Here is a 21,145-nt window from a genome sequence, read left to right on the forward strand (position 1 = left end):
AAATCTTCAGTTTCCCTCCTCATAGTTCCTCGGCCTGTCACAATTATTACATCACCGCCCGATCGTGATTATTTGAGCTGACCGCGATCGCTTTGCATAACCGTTTCCATTCATTTGTATAAAAAGAGAAATGTGGTTTTCCACCGTCTGAGGTTTCCCTGCTCTCTCCATGACCTCGTTGCTGTTTTGCCTCCTGCCTTGTTTTTATGGCACACGAGTTTAGTTTTACTACCGCCGAAGTACAGTGATTATTGTGATTATTGTCAGTCTTTATATTTACATAACAGGCCGTCTATATTTATATTGTTATCATATCACATGTCATGTCTGCCCTTAATCGTTAATGATTGTGACAGCATTGGATTTGATTTCATACTTCCCACATGTGTAAAAAGTAAACATGTTTACACCGATTAATCTCTAAAACCTCAATTAGCGTTGCATCTAAAGATTTTCTTCAGGATCCATTTATCTTTTGATTCTGTTTTGTCAGGTCGCCGATGAATCGTTTTGTCCCTCTAAATTAAATGATGTGAAATATCCATCATACTTTGTCAAGCTAACAACACGAAACGCAAAGATGTTGAATTCACAATCCCATAAATCAGAAAAGGTTTCAAATTATTACATTTTAGAGGCTTTTTTCATCATAAATGACATCATCTTTGAATTATTGTATCTCAATAGAATAAATGATGAATTGACTTGATTATTTCAGCGCTACATGTGTGTACCATGTGTGTGTTTTGTTTTTTTTAGCTGCAGTAGACAGTGATGGCAGTTTATAGGTCAAACCAGAAGAAGAAAACGACAATCCGTCTATAAATACAGATGAATCCCGACTGCAGCCGTCAATCACAACCTGTCACAACGTCCCCGTTTGAGGGCAAACGGCTCTGAACCAAACGAGCGACGAAGCTTCTTCAGCTCGTAAGAAAACAAACATATGAGGGAAGAAAAAATAAATAAAATGGTTTCACATCCATCCAAAAAAAAAACAACATTCACATGGCCCGAAGACGCAGGGGTGAATTATTGCTCGCACCTGTTGAACTGCGCCACTCCCGTGTTGTGATAGACGGCATGTTCCTGCATGCATGCGCCCACATATGTGTAGTGTAAATCCAACACGGATAGCGGCGTGAAGTCGACCGTGCAGCCCGCTCCATCTCCGTCATCTACGATTGTGTCCTCTAGCCACCCCCCCACCCTCCACCCCACCTGTCCCCCATCTCTGTTCCTTACATAGCTGTCCCCGTCTTTGTCTCCACCTTCTCTTTGATTGAAGAGCAGCCTGTGGGTAAAGAGCATGTCGGGGTCAGCCTGCCAAAGTGACGCAGTGCTCAACAGTGGATTTTTTTGTTGTTTTGTTTTGTTCTTTGAGCAGGGGAAGAGGCGAAAGTGTCTGATGTGCTACTTGGGCAGCGGAGCGGTGAACTTAAAGGGCCCCGTACACCCTCTCTGACCCTCGTCACGCGCACGCATCGTCGGGACAGTATGCACGGGGTGTATTTCTAGAAGGCGTGCTTGTCGGCGTTCGATGGGATAATTTGACCGCGTTTGCGTACGTAACAAAAACCTGAGTGTGTTTTAGGAGTGTGTTTTAATTGTTTATGAATTCAACTTTTTATTTGTAGGAAGATTGTGATACTTCTTCAAAGTTACAGAGTCCCACTTCAATAATTTAGAGCAAGCTGTAATTAAAAAAAGTTTTTGTTGGGCCCCTAAGAAGAATTCGGTATCATATCTCATACATATGGATCATTGTTCCTTCCTTTGAACATCAGTTTCATTACAGTAAATAGGATTGTGCTCGTTTGATGCCGTATTTTTAAACAACGTATTATAAATATTGGAAAATCGTACCCGCTGCGATAGTTATTTTAGTCGTATCATCCGGCCCTACAGGTGAGACGAGCAGAGACAGAGAAAGTAAACTGGAGCTATTTATTTCCTTAAATATGGAAACTGGAAACCTTCATTGCACTTTAATTTCCATTAACTACCATTAAATTCTGGAGGCAAACATCAGCCCGTCTGTCACAAAAGATGTTGACTTCTACAACAGGATAATGATCCTGAAACACACCGCAAAAGTGGACCGGGTCAAGAGAAGCAAGCTGAAGGTTCTCCCGTGGACGACCTTAACGTCATCGAGGAATCTGTGGATGCACCTCAAAAGAGAAGGAAGTGTTTTCAAGAATCTGACCGAGCCAGAAGCCTTTTTTTGCAAGAAATGATGGACAAAAGTCTCCAAAACAAAAACTGAAAGACTCATAGCTGGCTACAAAAAGTGTTTACAAGCTGTGCTCGTTGCCAGATGAGGTTAAGTTGTGGCCATGCAGGGCTCCCAAACTTCTGCTTCAGGCCCCTTTTTTTTTACCCATTTAAAAAAAAAAAAAAACTGTAAAAGATTAATTTTTAATCTCGTCTTTAACGTCATGTCTTTTAGGATCTCTGCCCGTCGTTAGCCGTTCACCATTAACAGAAATCTTAAACCAGGGGTGGCCACACTTTTTGCAGGTCACTATAGCTGCAGCGTTTAATGGAGCCAACCAGATCATTACGCACATTCCAACCCACCAAAGCAGAAACACAAAGCGGAGGTGGCGGTGACGGGCTGCTGACAGTTCGCCCTGCCCTTTGTCCTCCTTTTCTTTCTTTTTTCTACCCCCCCTACTCCCCCACCTCCCATCCAAGTTTAAAAAAAAAAAAGTTTAATGAACATTCACCACATCTTTCATTTCATTTCGGGAAGATAATAGATCCGGGGCGACGGTGATGATTTTGTTTCGCCGCAGTCGAGTCAAACGAGCGTCCTGGATTGTTGGACGACTCCCTTGACACCATGTGCACAACTCAAAGGAACAAGACCCCCAGAGAGCTGCATGTGGAAACAGATGTTGTACATTTCGGGAGAAACGACTGCTGTGCTGACAAATAATAAATTATCAGCACACGTGGAGCTTCTCCCGGGGCGTCGGTGAGACAGGTGGAGCCGGTCTGAACACTCGGCGTATAAGAACAGCACACTCTGCTCCCTTCACTGATTTTTAACGGCAAGAAAACCTCATGTATTCATGTACCAACACGTCTTTATCTTTAACATACGGTATACTTAGTCACACGCTGTGAGAACATCTTATTATAGGCCGCCACACGGTCGCATTTTATTTTCTCCCTTTTAAGCAAATTAGCACATAAACTGGTGGCAAACTCCGGATGAACTCTCACAAGGAAAAAATAAAGCATCTCTCTCCCTCGTGCACGGCGCTGCGTTGCCTCAGGACGGGATCTGCATGGACTCTATCTGTGTGTTTATGTGGAGGACACGCATCCATGAAAAGAAAACGATGAGAATGCATGGAAATGATGGAATAAAAGGTTTTTATTTTTATTTTTTTTATTCCTCTGTGATGTTTGCTGTAAAAAAAAAAAAAAAAAAAAAAAAAGGCAAGACGAGTCACATGTGCGCCGCATGTGTACACTTCCTGATTGAGTGTATAACAGAAGTATCTACGAGTCTCTGTTAACGCACACATGTGGGCATCTGCGCCTCGTGTGTGTGTGTGTGTGTGTGTGTGTGTGTGTGTGTGTGTGTGTGTATGACAAGCGAGGGTTTGCTGCTGATCAGATGCAGGACCACACAGGCTCTCAGGGGAGCTGGTGGGAATCGGTGGGGCCCCTTCGCCCTTCGGTACCCCAATAAGACTCTCTGCCAAGAAAATCACCTTCCAGCCTGCTGGCTCTACCTTTTTCTGACCCAATCCCACCCCCCCAATCCCACCCCCCCATCCCCATCCCCTCCCCCGCACCACCTTCTCCTCTTTCACAGAACCTGCTGCAATCCAGCCAGGAAACTAAAAGAAAGGGAGATTATAGTGTGAGGTGGGTGTAGTTATGGCTTTTTGGCGCCCAGTGGGCCTCACCAGGCCTCGCGGGCTTCATTACACCCGTGGGTGGGAGGGATTGGTGCACATGTAAGAAATGACCATGTTGGTCCTTAGTGTGTGTGTGTGTGTGTGTGTGTGTGTGTGTGTCTCTCTCTCTTTACGGTATGTGTTTTATTGCTCATTACAGAGGTGGCTGAGATGTGGAGATGAATGGAGGGGGTGGTGGTGGATGGGGGGAGGTGTCATGGTGTGTGTGTGTGTGGTTGTGTGCAAGTCAGGTCTGTGTTATAAAGACACCTGTGTGTATGTACATTGTGAGTCCATGTGAGAAACTGGTTGGTTTCACAATGGAGTCAAGATTTGATTTCAACAATATCCGTAAATCACGTTAAAACCTCCTCGATTAAGTGTTTGATCCTGCAGCTCCTGCAGCTCCTGCAGCTCCTGCAGCTTGGAGGCAGACGGTGTCTACCGGACCGGCCGCATGTAGGCCAGACAGCTGATGACGTCGCCGCGCGCTGAGCAGCGTGAAATCCATAACTCGTTGGTTACTAGCACTGTTTTTTTCAGACCCGAACACACGACAGACCTCTTTTAGTAAAGTGAGCTGCAGCTTAACTCCCCCCCTCCCATCGCCCCCCCCCCCCCCCCACCACCACTCACCACCACTCACCACCACCTCCCTCCTCCCCGCTCGACCATTTGCATATATTTATTTATGTCATTTTATTCACGTCTTTGTTTACGTGCCTGACATCTGGTTTGTTTTACTTGTACCGCGGGTGGTGCCTGGATCCCGGCCCTGTGTGTGTGTGTGTGTGTGTGTGTGTGTGTGTGTGTGTGTGAACACCGGGAAACACAATGCACACACTGAAACACGCACACACATGTGCACACAATTGCTGCTGTGTCACAACCGCTGTGGACAGATGAGGATCTGGGAATCTGTCTGAATGTTCTTTTATGGAGAACAAGCGACATTCAGCTTGTCTCAGTTGAATGCTCGTGTGTACTGACGCATCATAAAGGCTCCTCAGTTGACGTATACATTCAGTTTTGTGTACGTAGATAAAGCAAGAAAAATTTAACACGTGAAAACAAGTTGAGACATGAAATAGTCAGATGAAAGTTTGATTCTTGGCCTGCGAGCCAAACAAATCCTCCCGGAGTAAAAGATTCTGTTGCGGGATTTTCCTTCTGAAACATTTTGGCCGTGCACCAGCTGTTTGGTATTTGCATGCTAACAGGGCTAGCCCCGGAAAGCTGCGCTGACACTGAGCCCATTTAATTAAACAGTTTAATTAAACATATGCGATACATTGATTGAGCTTTAACTGGACTTCCCGTTGCCAGAATACGCAATTTTTAAAAAGTTGAAATATCCATGCTGACTTTAATGCTTAATTAATGTTTCATTAGTCTTTTGGACGTTTTTTTTTAATTATTATTTATTTATTTATTCTTGAGAGGAAACAGCTCAGTCTTTTATTGACTCCATAATAGAGGTTAACACCGAACCCCTAAATAACCAGAAGATTTACACGTCATAAATATGACAAGTCAAATCCCAAAACATGTTTCTTTTCTCACTCGTTCTGCAGGAAACATATGGTGAATTATATTTTATTAATAAAGATGGCCTCACCGTGGCCCTTTTGGGAGGTTTTTTCCGCCTGCAGCTCCGTCGCTAATTTGGGAACAAGGAGACTTCTCCTTGGGCTGTTGGCATGGCAACGGCACCTGTGTGAGTGCAGCGGGGAGATGGAGCGATTGGAAACGGGAGCGTGGTGATTGCCCAGATTGCTGGCACAGTTGGAGAAAGTTACCCGTGCAGTCAGCCACACACACACACACACACACACACACACACACACGCACACACACACACACACACACACACACACACACACAGTGGTGCTGCAGGTTAGGGTCGGTGCCCAGTCACACCACAGACACACAACCACTGCCATCCAATCTGGCAAATGTTGGACACACACTCAAGTGTAAACTCACACACACACACACACACACACACACACACACACACACACACACACACACGCACTCGCACACATTGAAAATGGAATTTCCTACTCTGCTAGGCCATCTACTTATGCAACACACACTCACCTTTCCCTCTTTTGTAGGATGACATTTTGCATGACTGTCCGTCACCACGGCAACACAACATCCATACCTACATGTGTTGCTTGTGTTAACTTTGCAGGGAAACTCTTCTCTGACCTTTAAATCAACACGGCCTGTCTTGGATTCCCTTAACGAAGGCTTCCTTCATGTGCAGACAGACACAAACACGCAGCGGCTGTCTGCTGATGGAAATTGTCCCTTTAATTCCCTTTAAATCTTAAACCTCCCGTTAAACATTCGGCAGCCGATCTCAAAACGTCCCCCCTTCATCCCAACGTTGTCTCGTTACAATTGGACTCTTCATTAGCTGTGAGGGAAATTGAACAAGTGTGGGGAAGTGGACGTGTCCGGGAAAAAAGTATTGAGGAGAATACACATGCACACCACGTCCAAGGGGGTTTCACACAGAGGGCAGCTTCTCTTAAGGTGGACTGAGGGTAGAAGGAAACAAAGCAGGAGGAAACAGCTGAGTGTTCGGGAGAGTTTGGGTGGAAAGAGATTTAAAAAAAACAAAAAAAACACTGAGCACTGATCCTGCAGGGAGCTCGATCCGTTTAAAAAAAAACAAAAAAAACAGGACTTTTTGGATCTCTGCAGAACTCATCGGTCCACCTTAAGAAGAAAAAGGAAAAAAGAAGCAAAACTGCAAGTAGAGGAAAAGTGAAAAAAAAAAAAAAAGGAAAAAGAAGTGAGCTGGATTTGTTTTCCAAATGCAGTCACATTCTTGGCAGCACCTTAACTTGTCCTTGCCAGAGGAGGGTGGGAAGAGGAGTGATGTGAGAGAGAGAGAGTGGAAGTGGGAGAGAGAAAGAGAAAGAGCAGATTGTTTTTCTTACCCCCATCCCTCCCCCACCTCCCCCCTCCCCCTGCTTTTTTCCCCCCCTCTCACTTTGTAGTGCATTAAAAGTTAATGTGTTAACATTATATCTGTAGATGTGTAGTGCTTTATTGAGGATGCTTTCAACAACAAAGTGACGGTCAGTTTTTAGTCCTCGTCTTCTATTGTGATGCATGCGTACACACAGATTCTCAAGATTGCTTCAAAAGCATGTGCAGACCGCCAGATCTGATTTATTTTCAAATCCAGATTGTATCCAGATTGATTTTTGAAAGTCTGGACAGTTTTAAAAAAAACAAAACATACATGAAATCCAGATCCAAACCACATTTGGAGGTGGTTTGAAATGTGACTCCTGTCTGCAATTTTTACAGAGTCGTCCGGACTCAGATTGGCTTTCTTGCGTCGCTTAGCAACCAGACACTCGGCGACAAACGGCATCGACGCTGCCGCCGGCAGATCGAAGCTATCAGAAAGATTTTGGCACGACAACAACTTCGCGTACAGAATCCGGGAATAAACTGTTAGCCTCCACTTCCGTTGTTAAAAAGCCGCGTCGCCAGCGTGGCTGCACGTACGTCGTTACCGCGGCAACCCATGCAAAGCGAACAGGGGGCACGCCAGATTCCGACCTTTTTGACTCGCATGTAACGGCGCAGACAGTCTGTCGATCTACCTGCAGTCTGAACGGACGCCGAGTTCAGGGCTCTGTGGGGTTTCGGACCGTCTGTTGCAGGACTCCTTTTTTTTTTCCTCCATTTCAAATTCACGGCGGGAGTATTGCCGGTTCTGGCCTCGCTCCGTGGAGGATTGTTTCCAGTCGTTGGGTCCTGATGGGTGCCGACCTCGGGTGAACGTATCGGAGCGGCATTCAACCAATCGGCATTGACCACCGTATACCATATGTTGTGCACCAAATCCTTGTTGGAACCACTTCAACGTTACCCCCCCCATCCCCTCCCCATCCCCCTCCCCATCTTCAGTGGTGGCAGATTTGGCTGCCCTTGAGAGACCTGAAGCTGTGAGCAACAGTCGGACGCTGCCGGCATATAGATTCCTGTTGTTTTTTGTTTTTCTTTCTTCCTTTAATTCTTTGGCCTCTCGCATCATCTCTAATCCACACGTTGTTTAATCTTCCTCTACGTAGGCTTTTCACAGCTTTATATTTATTGTAAGCTGAATATTTTTGGGGATTTTGGATGATCGGTTGAACAAAACTCCTCAAGATTGTGACTTTGAGCTTCTTTTTTTTTTTTTTTTTTTTTTAACAGTTCCTGACATTTCAAAAGGCTAATTGATTCACCTATTAAACTTGACGCACTAATTGACACTAAAAACAAGCCTTCTGTATCGTCCGTATGTGTCATAACGTTTAAAAGACATCGAGACAAACGCAGTAAAAAAAAAAAACACACACACAAAGGACGCACGCACACAGAGCGTTGACATCAGCCCGTCGTAAACATGTGCATGTTGTCGGCCATAACGGGACGCTGACATGTTACATGTTAAGAATGGACAGACTTTGTGCTGCTGGTGGAGACGAGCCGGCATCGCTGGTGGGGGTGGGGTGGGGGGGGGTTCTCCGTGGCCTCCGCGAGGACGCAAGTCCTCGAAAGCTGGTCGGGTTTCGGTGCCAGGCGCCGGGCCCGCTCCGTCTTAAACAGCTACTGCTGACGTGCCACTTAGCAAGGCAGCTGACCCGTAACTCCTCCAGCGGCCCCGGGGGGGGGGGGGGGGGGGGGGGGTGGGGGGGGGTTCGAACACGCTGCGGTCCGACAGCCTCTTCTGGGTCATTTTACATCTCTGCGGTCATTTTTGCATCTTTTTGTAGTGGATCTGTTTTGTGTTTTGTGTTTTTTTTTTTTTTCATAACTGTTTCTTTGATTTTCTACAAACTTCATCCTTTCGGCGGCTCTCTGCCCGGCGTTGAGGCGTGTTCGGTAATCCATCCGTAGCCGGACTCTTGATGTAGCATGAGTAGTTTTGGCAGATTGTTAATCGGGGAGCAAAACTAACAAGGGGCTCTGCTTTCTCCCCCCGGGGGAAGGGGGCGGAGGGGGGTGGGGGGAGGTTCTGTTATAACGAGCATTACTGTTGTCGTTCTCGTTATTAGATTTGAAAAGTGACACGCGAAGAGTTGATTAGAGCCAAAAGGAGTGAGGTAAAGGAGAAAGCGCTACTGGACAAAATCTGCAGGAAAAAAAAAAATGAAGGAAATAAAGTTTGAAAGAAAAATGGAGGAGCTGAAGAAAGGAAAAAAAAAACTGCGGTATGATGCAGGAATTTTGCTGCTACTTGTCCTTGGTCTGCAGACCAGATCTACACACACACACACACACACACACACACACACACACACACACACACACACACACACATACAGAATAAGAAACATACTGTAACTGGCCGAGACAGGAGAGGACACCGTGTTCCCATTTTCAGCCGGGCAAACTGAGGGATTTGGCATGTGTGTTATGTGAAGGCATTCAGATATACACACACACACACACACACACACACACACACACACACACACACACACACACACGTGTTATGAAAAAAAACGTGTGAAATAGTAAAGAATCCATTGTTTGCCTGTTTGACATCTAAGTTTGAGATATTTAGATAATAATAATAATAATAATAATAATAATAATAATAGCAGCTCGCTGTCAAAGTAGGTCAAAGTTCAAACAGTTTGAAACCAGAGATGAACGTCTTTGGCATTTTCTTTTCTCGGGGAGCTTCCCACATCGGGCGATTCGGGCGTTATCGCTTCCAGCCTGGTATAAATACAGGAATGTGTGCAGTTTCGGAGTAGTTTGCATATTTATCTGACAACCCCCCCCCCCCATCTCCCCCTCCCTCCTTCGCTCGTGTAGACACAAGTTAAACATTAAAGGTTTTTTTTTATGTATATAGACGTCTGTGTTTGTGCAAAAAAAATCCCACAAGGTCACGTTAATAAAAAAAAAAAATTAAAAAATATGGCTGCACAGTTTTTCCATGACCTATTAGCACCTATTAATAATTCCCCGACAGTAATTCAGTAATTAGCCCGAAGAGATTGAAACACGACCTCCACCCCTTTGGCTGCTCTTGTACTAACACCCTCCTGAACTTGCTCCCACCGCCATTTCCTCTGTGTCCAGACCTACGTGCGCCACATCAACAACAACCCCTCCCCCCTTATCCTCCTCTCCCACCCTCCATTACTTAACCGCTAATTGCCCAGGCCACCCCCGGGACTTGGGGCGGGGGGGGAGCGCTGACCTCCCGGTCCAAGGGTTCTTCTCAGGAGGAGCCGAAATTTGCCTTCTGCGGTCGAGCGTCCACTATCATCATCATCATCATCATCATCATCAGCATCATCATCAGCATCGGTCATCACACAAAACACTGAGGTTTACGTTCTACCTGCTGCATCTGTGGGGAAAAGAAGTGAAACGTGGATTTATGGGGGTTATTTTAACGTAATTATTGTTGTATTTTTTTCTTAAATTAAAGCCTGAAGCGTGTAGCGCCGCCGACGGTCTCGTGTGGACTTAATCCTTAAAGTCCACGAGTCTGTTCATTAGTCAAAGAGCCTGCGGGCGTCTTTGCACCTGAAGGTCTGGATGTTCGTGTTGCTGTTCCACAAGTGTACGTCTGACGTCTACCTCTATTTCTTCTTCTGTTGTTTAATGGCTGACGTTAGCCTCCTTCAACTTCCTGTAGTTGGTCTAAAAGTCCAAAATGTCCAAAAAAAACCTGTTTTCACTGCAAACGGGCCGAACTCTGCTTGAGTTTGAATCCCAGCCGAGACCACCTCTTTTGATTGGACTAAATTTTGGTGCTTTGGTCCAAACTGTGGCTTTGAGGCTCTTTTCACACATGATACTTTGGTTCGGACCAAATTAAATAGATGTGAAGCTGATGGGGCAGATGTGAATGCACTCCAAGACTTTTTTTTTGTACAGGGACCTTAAATGACACGTCCACGTCGTCATGCTCCAGTAAAGTTTCTCATTTGTGATTTCCTTCGGTTATATTTGACGGCGACACGGTTTACATGTCGGGAACGGGAGCGTTCGGTACCGTGATGAGCGGAGACGTTGTCGGCATGTGAAAGTCCTCCGTCAGATCTCCGACTGCAGCTTGCAGACTATCAGAGACGTACTTTACTCTCTTCTGATGAAACGTACCTGAAGTATCATTATTTCACTTCCCCGCTTCTTTCATAATCCTTTCGATTGATTTCTCTCTATTAAAACCCAAACATCCCTGAACCTAACAATTTCTCCCGGCTCCATCATCATCATCATCATCATCATCATCATCAACACCACCCACCTTTTGTTCTCTCTGCTGGTTTTGAAGAACGCTCACATTGATCTCGTTGCTCTTTGGCCTGAAACAGGAGAAAGAGAGCAGGTCATGTTTAATTTATTCTCTGCTTCTCCAGGCATCAACAAGTTATTCTTTTGATGCATTTTTTAAAGCATGCAATTAAAGGTGAAGCCTGTTTGAGGGGGAAATGGCAGCTTTTTTTTTTTTTGCTGGTCCAATTAAAACATTTCTGAGGAAAGGAAGAGGATGCATGCGGCTGAGACACGTGAGCTGCGGCGTGCGTGAAAATATTCCCACAGAAAATGAAATGTCATCACATCAATATTTGGTTATGAACTCCTAATTTATTGAGTGCAGTGATCTTAATGCGTCTGTTGTTGCGACTCCTGAGGACGTTATAAATGTTTTCTTTCACTACAATGAAACTCGGCTAAATACACTGCTTCAGTCTGACACTTCTGCCACCGTCGGAGCTTCAAAGCTTAAATCTCTGTTGGTAAATCAATAAACATCATTTGAAAGCTATAGAGTGTGTTACAGGTGGAGGGTGGATAGGCAAAATAAAGATAAAGGCAAAATACAAACTTAAATATGGCTGACATTGAAAGATTAATTAAGAACCCCTTCTACTCAAAGCATTTATAACACAATTATTATTTATCATTTATCATTTATTACACAATATCCCCGCTAATGCAATCCCAGAATCAAAGTCAACTGTATTGTCAATCCACCATATGTGCAAGACATACAGAGAGATCGAAATATTGCTTCTCACAGTCCCACGGTGTGTAAAATACAACGATAAAGCAAGTAAACAGACAATAAAAACAGACAACAACCACAGTGACGCTTAACTGCAATATATACATGTACAACGTAGTGCAAATACAGGTCCATAGTGCAAAAGTTCATCCTCTGTGGAGTGAGGGGAATGATACTCACATACTCACAAATCACATATTATTGCTGTTGATGCACATAGGTCACAGATAGTTTTATTATACATCTGTATCTGATTTCTACATTTAAAGTCGGAGGTATTTGTGCATGTTTTCATGTACATCGGTGCTTTAAAGCAGCTGGATTTTCCTCCCGACACGCCCCACATCTTCCTTTTATCCTCGTCCAGCTCTGATAAAGTGCATTTACTTGGTCTTCATACTAACAGAGATCTAAATCAAGTCCCCCCCTCCCCCCCACACCTTTCATCAACTTAACCTCCGAGCCTCCACAATGCTCTCTATATGTATATATTATCCCAATCTTATTTTCCTTCTTTCATCCCTTTCCCTCCTTATCGCTCTCACTCTCTTTCACTGCTGCGTCTCTCCTCGGCTTTTTAAGTACGCCACGCACTCCTTTCTGACCCCCGCACCGCATGACGAACTGCATTTTCATGCCCTGACCTTGGATATATGGGATATTAATACTGTATAAGCATAACGTCCCGGGGTGGCGCAAGAACATACAAGGACACGCTACTTGAGATGAAAGAGGGGAAGGATATATATATACCTTGTGGAGCGGGAGGATTCTTTCCGAGATATAAAGGCTAACATACACAATCTCTTGGTAGTATCAAATTAAACGATGAAAGATCTGGATAGCCAAGATTGTTCTGAAAAAAAGAAGATACAGCATGACTGGTTAGCCTCTGTAATGACCACGATATTAGCTTTAAAAGTGAAGGTTCTCCTCAGGTTTAAAGGGTTAAAAACCTTGTTTTTCTGAACTTATCAGACTCCCGAGCTGTTCTGTTATTTCTCTTTTCCCGCTTTGTCATTATATACGTATTACTGATGATTATTTATCAAAAATCTCATTGTGTAAATATTTGGTGAAAGCCCCCCGGTAGTCATTGGCAGTATTGATGCAATATCAAATTCTGGGCGCTCGGCTCCAACGTATTGCGATATTTGATTCTGTCTCGTATCGACCGGCCCTGATGTGAACTGCGAGCTAAAAAAAAAAAAAAAAAAAAGTAGAAACCACGCGGGGCTTTGATGTGCTCCAGATGGTGCTGGACAACAATAGCTGATTGTGCAGAGTTCAGTAAGCTGCTCCCGTAGAAACACTCAGCTTGAAACTCGTCCGTGAAAATACACCTTGCGGTATCGCTGTCCTTCACGTTTCCTTACAGCCTGCCTCTTTTCTGGATTTGGACAAAATAATTCGAAGAGCCGAAAGCCTCAGATGTTTGTTGTTTTTCCTCCCTACAGCTACGCGTTCCTCCGAAACGCATCGAGGCCATTTTGTTCGCTTATTTCCTGCCGCTCGGGTGCAATTTTCAGTCGCTAATCAAACAATGGGCCCCGTTTTCCTCCGCTTCCTTCATTGTCCCAGCGCGATAAACAACTAATTGTGTGTGCTACAAACACAAACTGGAGCTAGTGGCACTCGTAGCGACAGTTGATGGTGATAGAGAGAAGCGCTTTGATAAAGCACACTCCATTAGTCGGTATAGGCCTCCAGGGTTTATGTTGTTACGGCTCCATTCAGCCCTGCCAGCGTCGGACTGGCAGACAGCTCGGACTCTTGTTGGTCGCTGTCAGCGGGTCGTTGCGAGTGTTCGAGTGCAGACTTGAGGAACAGGGTTTGCTGTGTGTTGTGGTTACTTTCTTTTCAATAGAAAACATAGTGAATGGGAATGGTTTTGCAGTTGCGTAAGTGGAGGTTCATGCAGTTCTTGAGATGGTAATTAGCTGATATTGAAGTTGCAACATGCAGGAAAATCTGTAATTTTATTTCTCTGCATGCAGCTCTTTGTATCATGAAGGAACAAGTGGCTGGTAGTGGTTTGAGTGTGCTCACCTTCCTCAGATAGTGTCTACAATTCTTCTCTTAATATCTGTGATTAGTCATAAATATATGATAGACGTTTTTAACTCAGCGAAAGTTGCACCATGTTTTAAACTTTGCGTGTATATTTTTCCGCAATTATTCTGCAAATGCACCAAATTTTGTGCCATTTCTTCACAAGTTCAGTCATTAAAGACTTAATTAAAGAAAACAAAAATGCGTTCAGTCAGTCCGAAGTCATTTTTTACCATAAATATATGATCGATAATGTAATAGATCATTTTTTTTGTTCCTTTTCATTTGTACTGAAATATTTGTATGAAATTAAGGTGATGCCTTTTAAAAAAGTATATTTGACCAATGTTAATATTTTTTAATAAATTACACAGTAAAAAAAAAAAAAAAAAAAAATCCCCAATCTTACAAACCAAAACCAGGAGATTTAATTTTTTTTTTTTTCTGTACGCGACTAATTGATTGACTGAGTTATTACTTCGGCATTAATTTCACACTAAACGCCAGATTCGAAGTCATAATCTCACATTACCCGTTCAGTCTTGTTTAATCTGCTTCATTACGTGGCGTGATGTTTTTCAGCGGCGGATTAAAGGTTCAAAATGAGTCTGTGCAGAATAACATATTTGGTGATGAACGGCTCATTTGCCTCTGAAGAGAGGTTGTTTTGAAACAACACGGCATAATCTCTCTATTAGCAACAAGAGCAATGGTAATATCAATCCTGTTGGAGGGTATTCTCATAGCACCGTATCCCACTGTTCCAGATTAGAAAGGCATTGAACCGGAGGATTAGCGGAGGAGAGAATAAAGCCTTCCCTGGACATCGGAGGAGGGGGAGGCAGGGGCTAATGGATTAAGACCCTCTGAGCACTTACGCATGCAAACACGCACAGATTCAGCTCCTCGTCTTAAAAACTACTTAAACCCGTGCGAAAGGTGACGAGCGTTTTTTTTTTTTTGTTGTTTTTTTCCAGGAATTAGTCGGTTGTAGCAGTGGAGGTCAAAGGTGAGAGTCTTTAACCTTCGGACCGCCGGATCCAGTATTAACTGTGTGTGTGTGTGTGTGTGTGTGTGTGTGTGTGTGTGTGTGTGTTTGAAGGGGGTGAATGACGGGATAATTTAAAGCTCGTTGGGTAGAAGTTCATTGAAGTTTTGGGCCTCAGGTTTTGAGGTCTGATTCACATACTGGATATAAAAGTGTTCGTAGCTTCCGGGTCTGAAAAAGGAGGCCGATGGGGAAGCGCCTGAAGCTGCAATACCACCGAGTGCCACCAGAGGTCGGCTTCAAAAAGCCTCCCGCTCCATAGACTCCCATTCAACTTCTTTCATTGAATATAAAGTGAATAAAATGTGTCCATCAGTTATCTCGGTGTTGTTCGCTAAAGTCACTCCTTCTTGTTAGTTTTCTGGAGGTCCATCTGAAAATAATCCCTCATTCATTAGAAAATAAGCTTCCAAAAGCCGTGTTTTTGGGGGGCGTGTCTGTTTGATTGACAGGCCCGTGGTGCCGTCAGGTTACAGCTATCGATGGGCGGGACGTAGTACCGTCAGGTTTCCAATCAGATCGAGTCAGATCCACCGCTTGTTTTGTCTGACAGACTTAAACCCCGAGACTTTCAGCTGTCTATCAAACCAGAAGAAGAAACCGTGCAAACACACATCGTTGACCAGTGACTACACAAAATTCACAAATCTGCTGATAAGCGTGTTGTTTCAGCTCTCGTTACCGTATAAACCCGACTGTGTCCTCTGTCCTCTTCCAGACTGGATCCCGCTCCTCCCTCCGTATCCCTGAGACCGACATCTACCTCCAGCCCTGGCCTCGGGGCCGGCTCATCTGACCCCCGCCGAGCCTCCCACCTCTTCCGTGTCCTGCAGCTTCACGCCGAGCTACAACGCACTCAACCTCACTAAGGGGGGTCGACTCCTTTTTTTTTTTTTTTTCGGAGACCCCCTCCCGCCCCCTTCCCGCTCCCTTCCCCTCCGCCCCCCTCCCGCTCCCAGGAACCCCCAGGGGCGGGACCCTGTCATGTTAGCCTGACTGACCCCCTTCCAACCGGCGAATGACAAGCGTGCATCCGAGGGTGGGGCTTGCCTCAGTCTCTCATGATTGGCTGCTGGATGGAATTAAGGTGAATGGAACACATGCCCAAGGAGCAGGACTCTAACCCCATCAGAGGGAGAAGAGAAACAGTGAGTCCCACTTTTTTTTAAAATTTTTTTATAATATTTAGAACATTGTTGTCCTTTCTTGGGCACTGATTTGTATTCAAAACCTTTTTTTTTTTTTTTTATGGAGTTATTAGTCATACCAAACCTCCTTCCTTTTCATCCTGTCCTCCCTTACCCCGTCTCTCCCGGTGTTAACTGAAGTGGGCAAGGCTTCCTGTCACTGAGTAACGGCGTCATGGTTTCTGGTTTCAGGTTTTCTGAGGACACCCAAAAAGGGGGAATCTTTATTTTTCAGTCTGTTTTTTTATCGCCCTGCATCTTTCTCATGGTCGCTTTCTGTTTTTACGTCTGCAGGCCATTTTTTTTTTCTCCAAATGAGCTAAATAACATGACTACCCCCCCCCCCCCCCCCCCCCCCCCCCCCCCCCCCCCACACACACACACACACACACACACACACACACACACACACACACACACACACACACACACACACACACACCACCCTCGTTTGAATTGTTTTCAGAGAGCTTGTAGCTTATAGCTGCCTCTGAGCCCGACATTCCTGCCCTCGCTCCCGGTTCTTGAGAAACAGAGCCAGTCAGGCTGGCCTGAACGCAAACAAACACGGCACTGTTTAAGCCCCCTTCTCATTAATGAAAACATAATATTAGTGGAATGGAGCCGTTCTCATCGTGTTCAGAGGAAGTGGGCCTCTGGGTGAAGGAGGCCTCTGGGTGAAGGAGGCCTCTGGGTGAAGGAGGCCTCTAGGTGAAGGGAAGGGTTATCGCTCCGTATCGGTCGGCTCGGCGCTTTGAGAATGAAGTTCTTCATTCACAGACCGCTGTGATCACTTTGGGTTGAATTATGTCTTTTAGATTAAACAGGTGCATTATTAAGTTTTGTCTGGGAATAAGGGAGGTGCATTTAAAGCAGAACATACTATTTAATATATGCCTGGAACTGCTGAGGACACAAACTCATTAACATGTAAATTTAACTCCTGAACTTTTTTCTTCTCTTCAATCCATTTTTTGTTTTCCCCCGTCCTCACCATTAGATTTATGTGATAAAAATAACAATATGAGGTCGTGTTTTTCTCCGGCGTGTGGAGGGTCGGTCGGGCTGCATCGCCTGTAACGCAGCATCGTGAAGCCGAGATAGATTCCTCAACTAATGTGGACACCTGTCAGGAGATTAACAGCTCTGCCGCTGGAGGGGGGGAAGTGTGGGTGGGTGGGGAGGGGGGGGGGGGTGAAGGCACCAGACTTTTTTTTTTTTTTTTTTTTTTTTGGGCTTCATTTGACCTGCTTGTTTGCAGGAATTCTGTGTTTCTGTACCGAGAGGATTCATCTGTCGGGCTTTCGGGAGTGATTGCTAGATAGAGTGGATATCAGCGGTGTGTCCGGCATGACAGCGGGTTTTATTAACTCCCCCCCCCTCCTTTCCCCACCTCCCCTCCTCCACCTCCCCTCCTGCATACTGTCAGCCTGTTGTTTTGAACCTCCTCCGGGCTCTTTAAAGCGATGCTATGGTTACCAGCATGCACACAGGGAACAGTACACCCTGCTCCCACGCGCCGAAGATCCATTGATATGCCTGATAATCAAACGTTCGAGCCACTCCGACTCTCCGACTCTCCGCCACATCGAGACACATAATGTGCTTCACATCATGTTGGATCTTCTGCTTTGCATCACTTCTCCTTACATGTCAGCACAGCTGATGCAACACTGCTTGCACTGTGTTGCATTGACAGCAGCGAAGGCTTGCACCATCGTTATGTGTGGTTTGTCGTCCCTCCAGATCCTCCAGAACATCTCAGTTCTCGGTTAAATAGCAGCTTCACTGTCTGAATTTCAAGTATAAACTGTTGTGCTGCTTGAATCCGCGCCGGGGAACGCGCACAAACCTTATTTGTGCATCCCGAGAGAGGAACATTAAGCTAACATACTCTCATTTACACATGTAAGGATAAATAAGGTGAGACCCGTCTTCGCATGAAAGGGAAATATTTATATCTTTACACACTTGGAGAGCAGTTTACTGGATCTGAAACGTATGGATTTAGCAACTTATAACTTCAGCAGACCTTTGTTTGGTTCAGGATTTAGATGTTGAGAATATAAACCCGAAATTTAATCATGTTAAAAGTTCACAAAGTTATAGAAAACACATATTTTTTACATATAGAAATAATATGAGAATTAAAAACTGCAAGCACATGATATGTGATATGTGACTCAGCCGACAGTCTGGTTAACTCAACGGGTAAAAGATTCAACTTCACCAAGGTTGCTATTAAAGGTTCAGATTCCACCTGTTGATGGTGATTCAACTTTTAGTGAAGTTGAAAACGTTTGGAGAAACTGAAAAAGTTTTGCATCCGCTACACATTACAGGAAGATATTTAATATCACTGCAGACCCCCTTGAAAACACGTATATCTACGATCCAAAGAATGTCTGCGGCAATTTTGGTCGCATTCGAATGAATATTTGTGGACGGTGGAGTTATAGGTTGCAGTGAGCCAAAGATTTGTCACAATGCAGATCATCTCCTGGAAAGATTGGAGGTGCAGTGGTTAGACCTGTTGCCTCTCGGCAAGAAAATTGCTCTATGTAAATAGACACAAAATGTATTCCATGATTTTGTACCGCATATCGTTATCGAAAATCTACCTCTGCAGGTGAGAAATTTAAAGATCTGAACATTGACAAGTAAAAATGTACCTGTGAATTTACTTTAAAGTAACTCTTGAATTCCTTCTTTTGTGTCTGTCTTAAAAATAAAAACACATATTTTTGAAAAATACTAACATCATAAAAAGTAAGAGTTTGGAGTTTCTGAGGGAGAGAGCAATAAAATAATAATCAATAAACTGTGTCCGGGTTGTGTTGATGGAGCTCGGCAGTGATTTCTGAATCAGTTGTGTCTGTTTAAATCCTCCTTGGAGAGGATTTGTTTATGCTTTTTTGACCTCATCCTCACCTGCCTGAGACCACTGCAACGCTTGTTACCATGGCGATCTACCCTGTTTAAAAGCCCTGAAACCAAAAAATGAATTTCAGAATTACCAGTAATGTGAGAAGAAAGCAGCCGTCTGCAGACACAGAGATGGGTTAATCGGGGGTGAATCGGTCGGTCGGTCGGTCACCGCCTGCGTTGATCACACTAATTGATCGTCTGATTATCGGTCTTTGCTTTGTAAAGGAGGAGTTCTCATGCAATGTGACATTTTCAAGCCAGAATAAAATTTTTTTAAAAAAGCTGCAAAATCATCACGTTCATCAGTGCGTCATGATTCGATTTTAGAAGAGGACAATCCTGAGATCTCGTTCTGCAGCTTCAGATGCAGCAATTTAAAGGACAGAACACGCTGTCAAAGAAGGTATTTTTAGTATATTTGCAAAGCTTGACTCTTTTTTTTTTTTTTTTGTGTGAAATTGGCTGAATGAACTTTCATTTTTACAGATTAGAAGTTGTTATTTTAACTGCAGCTTTTTCACAGTAACTTTTTTTTTTTTTTAAGTTGTTTATTGTATTTGCTCAGAACAAGATTTTTTTTTTACATGAAACATAATCACCATATGCACACAGATGTAAACCAAACTCAGCCAAAAGCATGCTAAATGTAGTACTGGAGTACACGCTGCACCCTGCCGTGTATGTTTGAGCATTTAGAGCCCTGTTTATTATCGGTTCTGGAGGGGTTAGTGTATATTTACGTGTTTAGACAGAGGGAGTTGTCTTGATTTCACTCTGTGGCATTCGACATGCTTCTTCCAGCTCAGCCTGTAATTTAGACAGCGGCGGGACACATGAGAGAACAAAGTGTTCATTAGCGCTGGATGCGTAGGACAGCACAGACCCAGCTGTAGGCCTGCATCATGTGGGCACAACAATAGGTGACTGTAGTACTCTAAACATAGGACAGGGGCCTCATTCAGGCGCTGTTGTGGATATAGTTTTGTGCACTGCTCCAAGTTTCTTTACATTGCTCCGTCTGTCGAAGAGGCTTCATGTCATGTATCGTAGTATTCCTGCGTGCCATAAGGCTTCGTTGTTGTCCAAACAACATTATGTCGCCACACTGGGTGTACTGGGGGACATGTTCCTTCCATGGACATCAAATCTAGAGAATTAAATGTATAGGCGCCCACCTCTGGGCCTGCTTCTGTCGGAGGTTTCCTCCTGTTAAAAAGGAGTTTCTCCTTCCATCTGTCAGAGTTTTTTCTCCTTTAAAGTGGACTTTTTTTTCCCTCCTAGCTTACATGGGAATTGCAGAATTGTTGGGTTCCTCTGTTTAATGCTGTAAAGTCTGTTGTAAGGACTTTACTGTGTTGTGATTTGGCGCTGGAAATGAGTTGAATTTTAATTCTCAAAGCTAAAAGTATATCCAGGTGGTTGGTTGGGATGCAAAATAACCCTTCAACTGTAAGGAATTCCAGTATCTGTCAGGACATGTTCTCTGTTTTTGCAGACATGTGTTCGGAGCCTTAATGAGACCTGCAGTATCTCCATATGATCTCCGAAGAGTGCTCGGTTACTTGACAGAGCAGCACTACCTGTTGGAGGCGCTTCCCAGTTGCTGTCAAAGTCACAGGCGGAGGAGCTGGCTGCGATCCAAGCCGGGGACGGCTGGGTGGTACCGGCAGCAGAGTCAAGGAAAAAGAGGGAGGGAGGGAGGCGGGGAGGGAGAGGCAGAGTGTATTTGTGACTGGGTCAGCAGACTAAACATAGCACAAGCGGTGGAGACATCAGAGTGTAGGAGGGTGACAAACACAGATAGACAGGGGGTCGATACATGAGGGCTACGCACCAGCTACAGCTGCAACTTTGACCAGAACCGCCGGTGCCATGCATATTTTACAGTCCCACTGCATCATCAGGTCAGTTGCTGTAAGTTCGTTGGTCTCGTTGATGATTCCTCTGTTGCGGT

The 21,145-nt window shown here is 44.6% G+C and overlaps 1 protein-coding gene across 1 annotated transcript in view; it reads left to right on the top strand.

Moving 5' to 3' along the window:
- LOC138204704 (thyroid hormone receptor alpha-B-like) overlaps nucleotides 1–21,145 on the top strand; it is a 150,496-nt gene that overhangs the window by 111,403 nt on the left and 17,948 nt on the right. Inside the window, 2 exon segments of the mRNA XM_069160130.1 lie at nucleotides 15,795–16,199; nucleotides 16,201–16,224. Of these exon segments, the coding sequence (XP_069016231.1) occupies nucleotides 16,168–16,199; nucleotides 16,201–16,224 (56 nt within the window). The 5' untranslated portion in view covers nucleotides 15,795–16,167.

This window comes from Embiotoca jacksoni, unplaced genomic scaffold (assembly GCF_022577435.1).
Source record: "Embiotoca jacksoni isolate LCO1_2020_lvr unplaced genomic scaffold, fEmbJac1.0.p SCAF_26, whole genome shotgun sequence".
In the NCBI taxonomy this organism is placed as follows: Eukaryota; Metazoa; Chordata; class Actinopteri; family Embiotocidae; genus Embiotoca; species Embiotoca jacksoni.